This window comes from Grampus griseus (assembly GCF_964374135.1).
Source record: "Grampus griseus genome assembly, chromosome: 3".
In the NCBI taxonomy this organism is placed as follows: Eukaryota; Metazoa; Chordata; class Mammalia; order Artiodactyla; family Delphinidae; genus Grampus; species Grampus griseus.
The window spans coordinates 156,585,273-156,598,017 of NC_139019.1; the positions used below are offsets into that span (position 1 = coordinate 156,585,273).

A 12,745-nucleotide genomic window follows, 5' to 3' on the forward strand; every position below is an offset into this window, starting at 1 on the left:
GATGTGAGTGTCCCTGGAGCTCTGGCCTTGCCTCTCACAGTGCCAGCTCTCCTTGTCCCCGGGGGCCCACGGATGCCTTCTTCCAGAGGCCCGTCCAGCCCAGTACGCTCAGAGCCAGCTCCCTCTTCTTGGTGGCCCCCCCACTTCCACCTGATGAGCGAGGCCATCACCTGTGCAGAGCCAGGCCTGGTCGCTAGCCTCTCCCGCTGCCGGTCTGCATAGCTGGTGGTCAGCAGTCAGCCCAGGATATCCCTTGGGTTCCTCTCTTCCTCCTGGCCCCTCAACCCCAGGCCCCTTTCTAGTCCTGCCATGGGGAGGACATCCTGGGGCTGTTTCCGGGGTCTGCACTTCTGAGCTCAGGGTCCCAAAGGTCCTGTGGACAGACGAAGGCCCCGGGAGGTCTCTGCAGGTCCTGCGATCCTCACCTAGGCTGTCCTGCCTGGCAGGGCCTCCCTCCCTCGTGTTTCTGGCACATTCTTCTCCCCTGCTTAGCTCTGGCCTCAGCTCCTCTCTGACCCTCCACCTGCCCCTCCTCCCCCTCCCTCAGCTTCCAGCTGCAGGTTTAGCCTCTTGTGGCCAAGGGGAGGTGGTGGACACACCAGAAACCAACAGAGGCTCGGGGAAATGCGAGCTCCTGACTTTGGATTGTTTTTTTTTTTTCATTTGATTACTTAATTTATTTACTGACATTATGTGTTTTAGAGTTAGCCCTGTGGATACAATTCCAGTTCATTTTTTAAACTGATGTGTAGCACACATTGCCCGATGACACAATCATTTCTTTATCCATTATAATATAGGTGGGCATTAAATTCTTTCCAACGTTTCTCCACTAAAAGCCATAGTATGATTTAAAAACCCTTATCTACCTACATACGTGCAGAATTTTCACCTGGTCATCTCTCTTCAAACTTTTTGCTTTTTCACCCTGCCCCCATTACCCCACCAAGGAATTTTTAACCATTTACACAATTTTTCAAAACCAAACTCCAGATTTTATTTGGATTTCACCAGCTTTCCCATCAATGTCCCCTTTTTTTTCTTTTTTTTGCGGTACGCGGGCCTCTCACTGATGCAGCCTCTCCCGTTGCGGAGCACAGGCTCTGGACGCGCAGGCTCAGCGGCCATGGCTCACGGGCCCAGCCACTCCGCGGCATGTGAGATCTTCCCAGACTGGGGCACGAACCCATGTCCCCTGCATCAGCAGGCGGGTTCTCAACCACTGCGCCACCAGGGAAGCCCTAATGTCCCCTTTTTGTTCCAGGATGTTATGCAGGCTGTGGTGATACATTGAGTTGTTACATCTCCCTGGTCTTGCAGGCTGTTTGTCATTTATTCTCAGGAGAAACTTGGTTAAGCACTGTCATTTGTATAAAGATAAGCAAATCATTCTAACTTCTCTGAACCTCAGGTCTCTCTGCAGTAAAATTTTCAAAAACACCATTTTGGGGAAGATCCAATAAACTCTTGATATGAAACACTGCAAAGTGTTATTGTGTGTTTGTTTTCCATATGGGAGTTTGCATCTCCTTCATCTGTGTTATTCACAAGCTGGTCGAGCATTTAAAACATTCAGAAGGGAAATGAAACCCTCTTTCTCCCCAGAATATACAACTTCATCTTCACAATTGCACTGGAACCACAGACTTTTGACATGATCACACAGGACTTGTACATGATAACATTTGAGACACCCTGGGAGACCCACTTGGTTTTGCATTTACTCTACTCATGGGAATGTTAGCACAAGAGTCTCAGGCCAGGTAGAGAAGATAGATAGGGCCCAGGACCCTTGAAGCCTGTGGTCCCCCCAGATTGACAGGTGGGTGACTCATAGTCCAAGGTGACCTGGTGGGTGATGTTATCCACTCTCCCTGCCAAGGATGATGAGGGTGGACGATGCAGTTTCCATGGGGTGCAGCAAGTATGTGGATTGTTGAAAAATACATCGGTTGGGCACTAGGCACCTTCTCTGCAGAGATGGAGAACACCCAGGAGAGCTGACATCTTTCAAGTGCACAGTGATGTGTAGGTCCATTGGCTGTAGCTGGTGACCAGGGATCTGTCTGCAAGCAGAGTGGGGTCGGGCTGGTCCTAAGAGCAGCTGAGGCATGGAGGTAGATCACAGGACAGGGAGGGAGGACAGAAGAGGAGGAGGGTGAGCTGTGGAGGACCACAGGCAGGGAGGGGGATGGAGGGGGGTGATGAATGGGGTTACATGAAGTTATGGGGTTGGCCCCCATGGTGGGATTATTGCCCTTATGAGAAGAGGAAGAGACATCAGAGCTCACTCTCTCCACCAAGTTGGGACACAGAGAGAATGTGCCATCTGTTTACCAGAAAGAAAGTCTGTTAGCCAACGTGGAACCTGCCAATACCTTCATGTCGAACTTGCAGCCCCTAGAACTCTAAAATAAATGTCTATGTTTAAGTCCCCCAGTCTGTGGTCTTTGTTTTGGTGGCCTGAGCTGACTGAGACTTTGGGTAGCTCAGGTACTGGTCTGTGCTCAGAGCCTGGGTTTTCCCACTGGATATAGGCCTGGGTGTAGAGGGCATAGATGGGTTGAGGACGTGGTTCAGCCCCCAGGCTGCGGGTACCGGGCAGGAACATAATGCCCTGGTGCTGGCTCAGGAGCAGGGGGTGATGGTAGGCAGAGAGCAGCTCCCCCACCGCCTAACACTGGTGGGTCAGCTTCTTCCCAAGAGAGGCCCCAGGACTCTTACCAGATGGCCTTCTCTGGCTCCCCATTAGGCCCCTGCTAAGCGAAGCCCACCTTCTCTCCTTGGTGGGCCCAGCACCCCATTCACCCTGTCGCCGCACTGGAGTCATGGGGATGGGGGGCAGCCATCCTGGGGCGTGAAGCATCATGTACCACCCACACCACCTGCCCCCGTCCTGCCTGCCCACCCCTTGGGGCTGGGTCCCTAGTCCCTGGGAAGTGAAGGTCTCAGGATGGGGTGTCAGGGACCCTCACTCCCATGTAAAGATGCCATGGACACCCAGCCAGGCCAGGTGCTGCCTGGAGTGACCAGGGATAAAGAACCTACCCCAGTCGCATGTGTGGTTAGGGTGGAGGGGTGCCGACCCTTGGGCATCTGTGCTGGGCTCCTAGCTGCTTGCCTCTACCAAGAGGCTGCAGGACTCTCAGGTGACTGGTCATCTGGGGGTGGTTCTGTTCCCCTCTGGGGGATGGTCCTGGGTGCTCCTGGGGGTGGTAATGGATCCCCCATTCTCCTTCCCTCCCTGCACTCCAGGACGCTGGTCTGAGCAGGGGTCCTCACGAGTTGGGGCCCCTGCCCCACCTGCAACATTACTGGAACACACAGGCCTCCTCCTCCCCCAGCCGCCCCGAGCCTCTGCCCTTTGCCTCCCTGGGGCCAGGGGTGAAACCAAATCTGGGGCAGTGACACCCAGGCTATTTTGGAGCTCGGCTGGGCGGGCTGGTGGCGGTGGGGGCGGGGTGGGGGCGGGCCCAGTCTCCTTCAGCTGATAGCACCCGCCTGTCCTTTTGTCCCTGTCCAGTTTGAGAACCGGCAGGAGTGCGGGCTGCTGGGTGGGAACGTTGTCGGTCCTGGGCCCTCGGAGGGAGGTGAGACCCAGCAGCCCCTGCCCCAGCATCTGAGCGCCTCGCCTGGGTGCTGCCCAGTCCCGCTGGTAGAGACAGGTGAGGAGGCAGAGAGCAAGCGGGGTGGGGGGCCATCCAGTGTCCCTGAGGACGGCTCTGCTGAAGGTCATGGCTCTGGGGGATGGAGGGACCTGGGGTAAGGTTTCAGCCAGGCGGTGCTGCTCCTGGGGTTGGGGCCGTGGATTCTAGCCCCTGCCCCATTGGTGAGCTGAGCCAGACCCTCATGTGGGGAGGGAGCAGCTGGGGGAGGAGGGGGGCGTCAGAAGCACCCACCTCCTCCTTTGCCCAGTGCCCTGAGGGTCTGGCTGGCCCTGCCCCCAGCTCTGTTGAGATGGATGCCCGCTGACAGCTGGGGCTATTTTGGGCCTGTTGGCTCAGCGGAGGGGACAGCCAGAGGGCCAGTGACACCTGACTCCAGGAAAGAATTTCCCCTGGAGTTCAGGAAGCTGGAAGGCCCAGGGGTCTCAGGGAAAGGCACAGACTGCGGGAGCTTCCCTTTGAAGTCTTTTCTGGAAGGGTGTGGGGGCCACAGGGTTGGGGGCAAACTGGGGGGACAGGGCTTCTGGGAGGGGGCCGCCCAAGGTTCTGCTCTGAGGCTGTGAGCCACTTCCCACTCTGGACTCATCTGGAAAATGGCCCAAGACCCACAAGGACCCCGAGTTCTGGAAAAGCAAGGGTGGAGGGGCTGTGGGTGTGGCATGGGTCAGCCACAAGGCTCCCTGGCAGGCTTGCAAGGGGGAGGGTCTTGGCCTCAGAGTGAAGATCCTGCCAGTGCCAAGCTGGGGCCTCCAAGGGGCTAAGGAGCCCGAGTGGGGTCCACAGGGAACTGCCTTCCCAGGTGGGCATCTGTGAGAGGAAGAGGCTTCCTTGAGAAGCTGGGGTTGAGGTCCTGGCCCAGTGTCTCCTCCTGAAACTCCTGTCCTTCCCTTGTGGCTGCAGCTCCAGTAGCCCCAGCCCCCAACATGGCAGGAGGAGGAGGGGGACACTGCAGGTGACCCTATGCCCAGAGGGGCCTTGGGTGGTCACTGCCCCACACTCAGCTTGGATGAAGGCAGCTCCAGAGTCCTGGGGCATACCTTGGGGTGCCTTGTCCCTGCTGCCCAGTGGGGATGCCTGCCTGGTATGGGGTGTCAAGGGGTGTCTTGTCTGGGTGAGCCCCCTTAGACCTCCACGGGTCTGCCGCAGTGAGGGTGGGGCATATAGGCCCTAGACAGGGAGCGCATCCCCGGTGGCTTTAGAGGTTCTTGGGGTCTCTGCCCACCCTTCTGCACCTGCTGAGAGCTGGCTCCCCCTGAGCCTGTGCAGAGATGAGACCTCCCTCCCCATCCCTGTCCTCCTGGCCCCCAGAGGCTGCCAGCTGTGGAAGTGGCCCCCTGTCCCCTGCATATACTCACTTATGAGCTCAGAACAGTTGTCTCCCACAGCTGCTCTGGGTGTGGCAGGGGGAGGATGCCACGTCCTGCCTTGGGGAACCCACAGAGCAACTGTGTAATTCAGGAGGCAGTGGTGTGCTGGGAAGAGCCCAGAACTCAGGGCCCTGGGGAACTGGTGTCAAAGTAGTCTTTCCACAGAGGGACGCTGAGGCCCAGGAGGGTGTCCATGGAGGTGGGTGGCCACCTGCCCAGGTCCTTCCCAGGCCAAGTGCCCAGCCAGGCCGTGGGGGAGCTGGGGGCGGGGCAGAGGTGCTGACTGCACAGTGAGTCAGCAGCATGGTCCCAGCTCACCTCCTTGAAGGGGATTAAGGGGATTAGGTCCTAAATCACAGGATGGGGAGCTGGAGGGCCTGGGGACGTTGCCCCATTTGTCCCATGGTGGGCATCCCATGCTGATGGCCCGGCTCTTGGCGTGAAGAGAGTTAAGGCACTTGGGGACAGCCCAGGGCCCCGTGGGGTCCATTTGTGTTGGCTCTCTTTACAGAAGCCCCTGTGTAGGCAAGGCCCAGTTTCACCTCACCCACCTGTGCTGGAGGCCAGCGGTGCCCAACCTGGAGTGGGCAGAGGCCAGAGTCAGCCTGGGGCCTTTGGCATTGATGGCACCAGCCCCATCCCTGCACGGTGTCCAGTCGGCAGAGCCACAGCCAGTGGAGCCTCAGCTAAGATCTGCAGAGTGACTACGTTACCTGCAGGAACCCCAGTTGGGCCTGGCTAGCCGGCCTGCCCATTCTCAGCCTGGAACTCCTTGCCTCTTTCTGGGGGATTCTCTGATTGTCCTCCACAGACACACCATTGACTGACTGCCCCTGCCCCTCCCCATTCCAATTCCTGGGGGAAGGAAGCAGGCACTCAGGGTGAGGAGGGGTGGGCAGCCCTGTGTGCTGGAGGAGCCCCCACCCCACAAGCTGCAGGATTTCCATTTTTTGCTCATTGATGAGCACACCCCCTCAGGGGTCCAGAGGAGGAGGGGGATCCCAGGAGAGGTGAGATGTGACCCGGCCCAGGACAGCTTCAGGCGGGACAGGCCCTGTGTAGAGGGCTCTCTGTTGTGGAATGCCCAGTGAGGAGGGCTAGGCAGCTGTGCATACAGCCTGCAGTGGAGCCCAAACTCTTGGGTGGGGGAAGTCACCGAGGTGGGAGGATGGGGAACAAAGCAGACATGCCAAACAGATGGTTCGTACGAGAGTCTGCTGGGGTGAAGAACCTGTGACCTCTGGTGTGCCTTAGACAGAGGGGACAGGCCAGTAGTGGGCACTTACTGTGAGCTTCCACAGCCAGGCCCTGTCAGAGTGCAGAGAGTGGCCTCTCTGTGACTGGGGGAGACTAGGTAGGTTGGAGTTTCAGACTCTAGGAAGCAACAGTGTGTGGGGAGGGGACAGGACACCTACTGGCAGGTGGAGTGGCCCAGGTGGGACAGGGAAGGAAGGTCTTTGTGATGAGGTACAGCGTGGCACATGCCGCACAGGGAGGAGGGCAAGCTTGGTGCTGGTGTGGTGTTTTGGGACAGGTGCTCAGCTGGACCTTGAGTTGGGGCAGCAGGCCTGGCGCTGGGACGAGAGGGAGGAGACGCTCCTGCCAATGAAAAAGAGCCCATTTGGTGGTGGTGGTGGGGTGGGTCCAGAAAGAGGCAAATCGACACTTCTGGACCACCATACCATCTGGTGATGCTACCTGCAGGGGTGGGGTGTGTCAGGGGAGACGGCACCTGGATGGGGAAGAGGGGCCATGTGGAGGGCTTTACCCTGGATTAAGCTGGATTTTCCAGGACAGGTGAAGTGGCCACGTGGGGAAAAGGCGAGGGGCTCTAAGCACAGCAGAGTCTCATCCCCACTCTGTCCTTCCCCCTCACACCACTCGCAGGTTCCCTCACCTCCCCCCCGCCACCACCATGGATCACTCCTCGTTCAGTGGTGCACCTCGCTTCCTAACCCGGCCCAAGGCCTTCGTGGTGTCGGTGGGCAAAGACGCCACGCTGAGCTGCCAGATCGTGGGCAACCCCACGCCGCAGGTCAGCTGGGAGAAGGACCTGCAGCAGGTGGAGGCGGGCACTCGCTTCCGCCTGGCCCAGGACGGCGACCTGTACCGCCTCACCATCTTGGACCTGGCGCTGGGTGATAGCGGGCAGTATGTATGCCGTGCGCGCAACGCCATCGGCGAAGCCTTCGCGGCGGTCGGCCTGCAGGTGGACGCCGAGGCAGCGTGCGCCGAGCAGGCACCCCACTTTCTGCTGCGGCCCACATCCATCCGCGTGCGCGAGGGAGCCGAGGCCACCTTCCGCTGCCGCGTGCGCGGTTCGCCGCCGATGTCTGTGAGCTGGGCCAAGGATGGGCGGCGCCTGGGCGCGCTGGAAGCTCCCCGAGTGCGCGTGGAGGCGAGCGGCGAGGCGAGCGCGCTGCGCATCCTGGCTGCGCGGCCGCGCGACAGCGGCACTTACACGGTGCACGCGGAGAACCCGCTGGGCGCCGCTAGTGCCGCCGCCGGACTTTCAGTGGACAAGGAAACAGACGCAGACTGCCCACCTGGGGCCTCCACAGCCATGCTCCTGGCGCACCTGCAGCTGCGGCGCGAGGCCATGCGCACCGAGGGCGCCCCGGCCTCGCCACGCAGCGCCTGCACGCGCACCTGCACGGTGACTGAGGGCAAGCACGCGCGCCTCAGCTGCTTCGTGACGGGTGAGCCCAAGCCTGAGATAGTGTGGAAGAAGGATGGGCAGCTGGTGGCCGAGGGCCGGCGACATGTGGTGTATGAGGACGCGCAGGAGAACTTCGTGCTCAAGATCCTCTTCTGCAAGCAGTCAGACTGTGGCCTCTATACTTGCACGGCGTCCAACCTCGTGGGCCAGACCTACAGCTCCGTGCTAGTCGTCGTGCGAGGTGAGCTCCTGGCGCCGGGCACGAGGTCACTGTGCGCAGTGAGCACAGGCAGAGGCTCCTCCCCAGGCCTCCTGTCTTTTCCTTCCAGCGTTGGCTGCTGCTGCCATCTCCCCACCCTGTGCCTGTCTGGTAGAGGAATCCGTGGTTGGAGGTCTTGGCAGCTCTCGCTGTTCTGTTCCATTGTCTGTGTGAGAGTAACACGAGTATACAACAAAGTGCTTTGTCACTAACACCCCCTCCCTCTGGGAGATGGTCAGGGTGCCCAGTGGCTGAGCCTGCTCTCTCCAGGCTGAGGGTGACCTGGCTCTCCACCCCTCCTACAGGATGCTAAGGGGGTCTCCCTGGCAGAGCTGGAAGGAGGGCAGGAGCAAGGACAAACCTTGCGCTGTCGGAGGCCTCAGGCTGGGGCTGCACCAGGGTGCAGCTTGAAGGTGGTTCTGGGTCAGTGTGCAGGCTCATGTCCAGGTCTGGGGGCTCCCCCAGGGCACCGGGGCAGCTGTTATCAACACCATCAGAATTCGCTGGAGGGCTGTTTACTCTTGTTTCCTAAGACCAGCCTCTTGAAGTGGTTGGAGTCCCACCTCCACTTTTTACCAGCTGTAGGATCTCCAGTAGGGCGCTTCAACCTTTGTGTGTGTGCCTCAGTTTCCTCGTTTTTCACACGGAAGTGCGCTCCTGGAGTTGAGCGATTCCGCAGGCCAGTACAGTGGCCTCACTGCTGTGTGAACCCAACCCATCCTGCCTGTCCAGGACCAGCCTAGGGGCCTGCTCAGTGGGGCTGCTTGCTGTGGCTTCACCTGCCTCATTTCTCCTTTTCTCTTCCAGACTTCTCCTTATATTTTGGGCGGGGGGCTCTTTCCTTTAAGTTCTCTTCCCTCTCCTCTGTCCTCCCTCCTTTTCTATACCCCTACCTCCCTCTGTCCCCTCCTTACAGCTCCTCTGCCCTCCCACCCACCACCCTCTGCCCCCAAAGCCCCTCCAACCCCTGTCCTGGCTCCCTGCCTCCACCCCAGCCTTACACGTCCCTTTACCCTGCCCCCCTCCTTCCGCTCACCCTCCTCCTCGCCCCCTGACCGCCCCCTCCGTCACCCCTCCTGCCTGCCCCTCTTCCCTCTCCGCGCCCCACTCACCTGAGCTCTTTTTCCGCAGAGCCCAAGGTGCCCTTCAGAAAGCGGCTGCAGGACCTGGAGGTGCCAGAGAAAGCGTCGGCCACGTTCCAGTGTGAGGTGCCGCAGCCGCCCATGGAGACTGCGTGGTATAAGGAGGAGACGCGGCTGTGGGCCGGTGCCAAGTACCTCATCGAGGAGGCAGGCGCTGAGCGCCGGCTGACCGTGCTCAACGTCACCTCCGATGACGATGCTGTGTACATCTGCGAGACGGCAGAGGGCAGTCGCACGGTGGCCGAGCTGGCGGTGCAAGGTGGGCAGGCAGGGGGCCCAGGGACTGGGCAGGGTCCGGGTCTCACAGGAGCTGGGCAAGCGGCGTAGGTAGTGGGCGGGTGGGGTGGGCAGGACCCTGGCACGAGGGGTGCGTCAGGGAGGGGCGGGGTGGGCACTCGGGGGACAGGGGCGGGAAGGAGGTAGGGGTGGGACAGGCCTACAGGGGTCTCTCTGACCAGTTGCAGCCCTTCCCCCTCCCCTTCCCCACTGCTCCTCTGCCCACCCCAGGCAACCTCCTTCGAAAGCTCCCGAGGAAGACAGCTGGGCGAGTGGGAGACACGGCCGTGTTCTGTGTGGAGCTGGCCAAGCCAGAGGGCCCCATCCACTGGCTGTGGAACCAGAAGGAGGTGGTGGCCGGGGGCCGAGTGGCCATTACTGCCGAAGGCACGTGCCACACGCTGACCGTCTCCCAGTGTAGCCTGGACGATGCCGGTGAGGTGGCCTTTGTGGCTGGGGGCTGCCGGACATCCACCCAGTTCTGCGTGTCAGGTAAGGGCCTAGGGAGTACCTGTCACACAGAGGGTACACTGCCCACAGTCCACTGGGCCCTGCTCTGAGTTGTCGCCTGTTGCGGGGAGCGCCGTGCGGGGCAGGGAATGCCTAGGTTGTAGCTCTGGTTCTCTGGGGCTCATGGTTTGTTTGACACCCTCCTCCACTGTGGTCACACTAGGCATCTGCAAAGTAGGAGTCCTGGTGGCCCCCCACCCTGTGAACCAGATTAGAAAGTGCAGGTTGTTCTAGAAGCACGGCGTGTAGGGGGTGACATCGTGGGTGTGTCCTCTTTCTGTGGCCTTTGGTGTTGAGATTGGCTCCCCCAGGATCAGCCCTTTGCTGGGGATAGGGACCCTGCACGTGGGTCTCAGCACCCTTGGAAGGGTCATTGTGCCTTGCCTCAACCATCATCCAGCCCAATATCCCCATGGAGTCAAGGCTGAGGACTGGAAAGAGTTCCTTTCCAGGCCACGTGGACAGCTCAGGGAGGCCCCTGAAGCCCGGGCACTCTTTCCACTGCAAATGGCCACACCTGAGACTGGGGTTATGGGCTCACAGCGTCCTCTTGGGCTGGCAGTCCCCTTGGGCTGAGGCCATTTCAGACCACCAGGGCAGTGCCCCTGGGGAGGGCTGGGAATTCTGTGACAACCCCTTTATCCTCCTGTGACCCTGGAGCCAGGGCCTGGGGAGGGGGCTCCCAGCTGTTGACATGGGCCCGTGCTCTGCTCAGCCCCCAGAAGGCCGCTCCTGCGTGCTCCTGAGGCCCCTGTGGTGAAGGCCAGGACAGAGAGCTCCGTGACCCTTGGCTGGTCGCCACCACCCCATGGGGACCGCCCTGTTGCTATCGATGGCTACCTGGTGGAGAAGAAGCGAGTGGGCACCTACCCCTGGAGCCGGTGCCATGAAGACGAGTGGGTGGCAGTGCCTGAGCTGACTGTGGCTGGCGTGGCTGAGGAGGGGGAATTCCAGTTCAGGGTGTCAGCTGTGAACAGCTTTGGCCACAGCCCCTACCTCGAGTTCCCAGGAACTGTACACCTGGGTAAGTGTGGAAGGCTCTGTTCTCCCCGGCACCCTGGTAGCAACCTGTGGGGCCATCTGCCCCTGAATCACCCAGACCCAGAGTGTGGCCCAGGCTTGGAGAGGCCAGAGTGACTCATGGGTCCTCCTTACGGTAGTGGGGTGGGCCCAGGGTCCTGATGCTCTTGAAGACTTTTTTGTGGGAAGGCCAGGGGACCCAAAGACAGGACTCAAGCCCCCCAGGAACCTATCTGTATCCACCAGCCCCCGGGCACTGGGCTACACAGCTGCCCTGCCACACTGGGTTTGTGGGATCTGAAGGGGATCTCGGGTGGCTGTAACTTGTCCTCACTCCACCCTGCATCTGACTTTTGCTCGCGGTCTCCATGCGCTTGTCCAGTGGACTTCCTAGCGCAGGGGTTATTTGGGCCCAGGCATTGGAGGAGAGGAGGGCAGGGGCCCAGCTCCTTCCTGAAGCCCCCATCCCACAGCCCCGCAGCTGGCTGTGAAAACACCTCTGAAGGCGGTAGAGGCAGTGGAAGGCGGCGAGGTGACCTTCTCTGTGGACCTCACGACGGCCTCAGCGGGGGAGTGGTTCCTGGACGGGCAGGCCCTGAAGGCCAGCAGCGCATACGTGATACACCGTGACGGCACCCGGCACAGCCTCACCATTCGCTTGGTGCCCGTCAGCCTGCACGGGGCCGAGCTCAAGTTCGTGGCCAATGGTATCGAGAGCAGCATCCGCATGGAGGTCCGAGGTAGGGAGACCCCATCCCCTGACCCTGGGGCCCCTCTGAGCCCCGTTTCCTCCAGGAGTGGGGGCGGGATGGGGTCCCTGGGGTCTCAGGGCTCGGAAGATCTGTCGTTGCTCCTGGGGCAGGCGGGCTGCCGGATGAAGTGGGGCCAGGTGGTGGGGTGTGCAAGGTCCCCGGGTGTGAGTGGAAGAGGGGCTAAAGTGTCCCTGATGGCGCCAAGCTTCAATTCTCTGTCTGTATGCCCCCCTTCCCTTCCCCTTCTCCCCTCCTCCCTCTTTGTTGATTCCTTCTACGCCACTTCTTGTCCTGTCTCCGCCTTTCTTGCCTCTCTGACTCCCCTCCACCATATCTGGCTCTTCCCCCTCTGTTCACTCTGCCTCGTTCCACTCCCCCCTGTCCACTTCTCCCTTCACCCACACCCCCTTTTTCCACCTGTCTGTGACTTCCAGCAGCCCTGGGGCTGACGACCAAGGGTCCGGCAGCAGCAGTGGCAGCACGGGAGGTGCTGGCCCGGCTGCACGAGGAGGCCCAGCTCCTGGCCGAGTTATCGGACCAGGCTGCAGCTGTGACGTGGCTCAAGGACGGACACGCACTGTCTCTAGGCCCCAAGTATGAGGTGCAGGCGTCAGCCGGGCAGCGGGCACTGCTAGTGCGGGACGTGAAGCGAGAAGACGCAGGCCTGTATGAGTGTGTCAGCCACGGGGACCGCATCACCTACCAACTATTGGTGCAAGGTGACACCAGTGTGTGTGTGTTCATGTCCTCCCTGGGCCGCCGCCGTGGCCAGGGCCGCACATTCTGTCCCCCAGCTCTGGATGGGCTCTGGGGGACCTGGGTAGCAGGAGCCGCTGTTCTCTGTCCCCGTGGGGACGGTGGGGGATCAGGGGCTCTGCCAACCCCCTGAGGAGGGTGGGGAGTCAGATAGGCTCAGGTGACCCTGTGGGGAGGGCAGGGGTGTGTGTGGGGTGCTCAGCCCATGCTATGGAGACAGTAGGGGGGTGGGATGGAGTCAGGTGACCATGTGGGGAGGGCAGGAGTCTGGGCAGCTCTGCTGACCTTGTGAGGAGGGTAGGGGGTTGGGCAGGCTCAGGTGACCCCTGAGGGTAGGGT

General features: G+C 60.7%; 1 protein-coding gene across 1 annotated transcript in view; it reads left to right on the top strand.

Annotated features, from left to right (window-relative positions):
* Positions 1 to 3,525: 3,525 nt before the first annotated feature.
* Positions 3,526 to 12,745, top strand: part of LOC309819929 (obscurin-like) — a gene marked incomplete at its 3' end in the record, with an annotated part of 72,473 nt that continues 63,253 nt past the window's right edge. The window contains exons 1-7 of the mRNA XM_082650364.1: positions 3,526 to 3,665; positions 6,920 to 7,932; positions 9,082 to 9,351; positions 9,600 to 9,860; positions 10,594 to 10,902; positions 11,372 to 11,638; positions 12,085 to 12,369. Coding sequence (XP_082506490.1) covers positions 6,948 to 7,932; positions 9,082 to 9,351; positions 9,600 to 9,860; positions 10,594 to 10,902; positions 11,372 to 11,638; positions 12,085 to 12,369 — 2,377 coding nt within the window. The 5' untranslated portion in view covers positions 3,526 to 3,665; positions 6,920 to 6,947. The remainder of the gene's footprint in view (positions 3,666 to 6,919; positions 7,933 to 9,081; positions 9,352 to 9,599; positions 9,861 to 10,593; positions 10,903 to 11,371; positions 11,639 to 12,084; positions 12,370 to 12,745) is intronic.